The sequence below is a fragment of the Mus caroli genome, chromosome 10 (assembly GCF_900094665.2).
Source record: "Mus caroli chromosome 10, CAROLI_EIJ_v1.1, whole genome shotgun sequence".
NCBI lineage: Eukaryota > Metazoa > Chordata > Mammalia > Rodentia > Muridae > Mus > Mus caroli.
In genome coordinates this window covers 120,516,357-120,520,365 of record NC_034579.1, presented here as the reverse complement: position 1 = coordinate 120,520,365, position 4,009 = coordinate 120,516,357, and the positions used below count along the sequence as shown (strand labels likewise).

At 44.3% G+C, this 4,009-nt stretch overlaps 2 protein-coding genes across 7 annotated transcripts in view; one reads left to right on the top strand and one right to left on the bottom strand.

The window, feature by feature from the left end:
• The window catches only part of Rbms2 (RNA binding motif single stranded interacting protein 2), a 46,916-nt gene that overhangs the window by 23,237 nt on the left and 19,670 nt on the right, over window positions 1-4,009 (top strand). The window lies entirely within an intron of this gene.
• Window positions 588-1,040, bottom strand: LOC110303545 (60S ribosomal protein L26-like). The gene has a single exon (XM_021174657.2). The coding sequence runs from the start codon at window positions 1,020-1,022 to the stop codon at window positions 588-590; it is 435 nt and encodes a 144-aa protein (XP_021030316.1). The 5' UTR covers window positions 1,023-1,040.

Here is a 4,009-nt window from a genome sequence, read left to right as displayed (position 1 = left end):
TTCCCCTGTACTGGGGCATATAAAGTTTGCAATACCAAGGGGCCTCTCTTCCCAATGATGGCCAACTAGGCCATCTTCTGCTACATATGCAGCTAGAGACACAAGCTCCCGGGGGTACTGGTTAGTTCATACTGTTGTTCCACCTATATTATTTGTTTATTTTATTTATATGAGTTCACTATAGCTGGTTGTGAGTCTTCATGTGGTTGTTGGGAATTGAATTTCGTAGGACCTCGCTCACCCTGGTTGGCCCCGCTCAATCTGGTCAACCCCGCTTGCTCAGTCCCTGCTCGCTCTGGTCCAAAGATTTATTTGTTTGTTTGTTTGTTTTTATTTATTTATTTATCTACTTTTAAAAAAAGATTTATTTATTATATGTAAGTACACTGTAGCTGTCTTCAGACACTCCAGAAGAAGGCGCCAGGTCTCGTTNCGGATGGTTGTGAGCCACCATGTGGTTGCTGGGATTTGAACTCCAGACCTTCGGAAGAGCAGTCGGGTGCTCTTACCCACTGAGCCATCTCACCAGCCCTATTTATTTATTTTTACTTAAGCAGTCTTTAATGAAAGCCGTGCATGAGATGTCTCTACTCCTGCATCTTCTCGATTGTTTCTTCCTTGTATTTGCCCTTCTCCTTTCCTTCTTGTTGGGACTTGGCTTTCCTCTCCAGGATCTTCTTGCGGTCCTTGTCCAGCTTTAGCCTGGTGATAACCACCTTGCTGGGGTGGATGCCCACGTGGATGGTTGTGCCATTAGCCTCTCGCTGGACGCGTTCGATGTAGATGACGTACTTCTTCCTGTACACTTGGACCACCTTGCCACTCTGCTGGCCTTTGTAGTGTCCGCAAACAACCTGAACTTTGTCATCCTTCCAAATGGGCATAGACCGAACGTTATACTTCTGTCTCAGCTCTTTGGAAAGAGGGGAAGACACGATCTTCCTCCGAATGTGAGAGGGTGCGTTGAAATGCCGTTTGCGGTTCTTGCTTCGGTCAGAAGTCACAAAGGGATTGAACTTCATTTTGGCGGCTGCGATCCACCGATGGCCGCAAAAGGAAAGAGGATTTATTTATTTATTTCCGAGACAGGGTTTCTCTGTGTAGTTTTGTCTGTCCTGGAATTCACTCTGTAGACCAGACTGGCCTTGAGATCAGAAATCCACCTGCCTCTGCTTCCCAAGTGCTGGGATTAAAGGCGTGCACCCCACCGCCCGGCCCAAAGATTTATTTATTATTATAAATAAGTACACTATAGCTGTCTTCAGATGCACTAAAAGAAGGCATCTCATTATGGGTGGTTGTGAGCCACCTCATGGGTGCTGGGATTTGAACTCAGGACCTTCAGAAGAGTAGTCAGTGCTCTTACCTACTGAGCCACTTTGCCAGCCCCTACTTAATTGTTTTTAATAGAATATATTAACTATACAGAAGAATTTCATTTTTACTTTTTTTTTTTTTAGGACAGTGTCTGTCTGTCTGTCTGTCTGACAGACAGGTAGCTCTGGCTGTCCTGGAACTCACTCTGTAGACCAAGCCAGCTTGAACTCAGCGATTCGCCAACCTCTGCATCCCGAGTCCTGGCCCCTGGCTCTCTATGACATTTTGTACATCTGTATGATGCATTTTTATCACACACACAGTTCTGTTACCGCCAGTCCCTTCCCTCCTCTCCGCTGTCCCCCTTTCTATTCTGTGTGTTCTCCTGAGGTTCACTAGGGCTATTTATGAGAGTGTGGGTGGAGTTTGTTTATAGACGCATGCACACTTTACCCGTTGGTATCCCACTAAAGAAAATGTCTGCATTAGCCCTCAGCATTTACCCTCTTCTGTACTCTCTGTTCTTGTCCTTTCAAGGGAAAGTATAGACGTCTTTTTCAAAACCTCTCCCAGGAATTGCTTATTGCTTCATGTTCTTTTAACCACTTTGCTTGGATCCTTGTTAGCACATACTTTTCTTTCTTAAGACTTATTTATTTATTTTATTTATTTGAGTACCTTGTAGCTGTCTTCAGACACACCAGAAGAGGGTATCAGATCTCATTACAGATGGTTGTTGGCCACCATGTGGTTGCTGGGAATTGAATTCAGGACCCCCAAGAGCAGTCAGTGCTCTTAACCGCTGAGCCATCTCTCCAGCCCCCATACTTTTCTTTCTTTCATCTCTTTTTATTTCATATGCATTGATGTTTTGGCTGCATGCATGTCTGTGTGAAGGGTGTTGGGTCCCCTGGAAACTCTTTGTGGGAGTGTATTTAAATACATTATGGGCAGACATAGTTGGGCACTCAGCCAGCAAGGCTGGCCCAGGAGGAGTCTGAAGTCACCCTGGGATAGCTCACATGGGCTTATATGAGTAGTATGGACTACAAAGACATTCAAACAAGCAGAGATTTGCAGAAGAGGCTCAGGCCAACCCATCTGCCTGGAAAAGACACTCCCCAACCTACTGAGCTGTCTTCAGGTTGTGCAGTGTGCCTCATGTGTCCAGCTTTCTGGACACCTATGCTGGGGTGTTATGGCTGTCTTTATTCTTTTCTGCTTCTGTAAGTAGCCCCTCGCTCATACTTCTGCATGTAACCCCCCCAAAAAAACCTCACTGGTTTACCAAGTTGAATTTTGAAAGTTGAAGGCCTGCCTGGGCAACATAGTTCATGCCTCAAGCTAAAAAGTAAAAAGGACTGAAGATGTAGCCCTTCCCTAACATATAGCCAAGGCCTGGGTTCAGTCCCCAGCACCGCACAAATCAGAAGTCATTGTGAGATATTCCACCTGTTCTTTCAATCGTTCCTCTCGGGGTCAGTCAGTAGTCACATGGAGTGGGCCATTTAAGAATTCACTGAATGACTGAAATAGCCCAGAGGGTCTCATGAGCAATTAGTGGGGAATCTGTTATTGCACAGAGAATGTGAACCTTCACTTATTTTGGAAGTATTATGACTGGAACACAAGCAAAAATATTCGTTTATGTTACACAACCTAGAGGCCACTAGCTTCGGGACATATCGTATGGATCGTCCATATCAGGTCACTTGGGTGAATCTGTGAGACTGTAGGTTTAAAGAATATGATAATAATTCTATAAGTTGATTTCTCGCATCTTCACAAATACCTATGCCTGCTATGCACCAGGAACTATGGCTTCACATATGGGAAGGCTTTTCTCTTGCCCTAGTGGTTAATAATGACGTTAAGGGCCCCAGGTCGACAATGAATTTGGTGGCAAATGAGTGGCTACCAGAGCTTTGAATTGTAACCAGGTGTGGTTGCACACATAAGCAATCCCAGCATTGAGGAAATGAAGCCAGAGGTGTTAAAAACTAGCCTGGGTTATATGGGGTCCTCAAACAGGAAACAACACAAGGATTTTTTAATCATATGGGTTTAGTTTAGGGTGTAGAGCAAACTATAGCTTTTTGGTATTCTTCCCACTTCCTCTAAGAATATTCAGTTTCCTAGTCGCTCACACATGCAGCCTCATTTTTTTCTAACCTATTAGAAAAAATACTTGGTTTGTGTCATCTTTCTGGGAAGTCAATTACTTAGGGGATTTCTCCGTGTTTTGTCTCTTGAACTCTTTTTTTTTTTTTTAAAGATTTATTTATTTATTATATGTAAGTACACTGTAGCTGTTTTCAGACACACCAGAAGAGGGCATCAGATCTCATTACGGATGGTTGTGAGCCATCATGTGGTTGCTGGGATTTGAACTCATGACCTTCAGAAGAGTAGTCGGCGCTCTTAACCGCTGAGCCATCTCTGTGTACCCCTGGCTGTCCTGACACTCTGTAGATCAGGCTGCCTTCAAACTCACAGAGATCCACTTCCCTCTGCCTTACAAGGGCTGGGATTAGAGGTGGGATTAAAGGTACCACCACTGCTCTGCTAAATAATTTATTGTGTGCATTTGTGCATACAATTGTGTGCACATGTGAGTGTGTGTGGGCATGCACAGTGCACATGTGGAGGTCAGAGGACAACTTCTAGGAGTCTCTCTCTTTTTTTTTTTTTT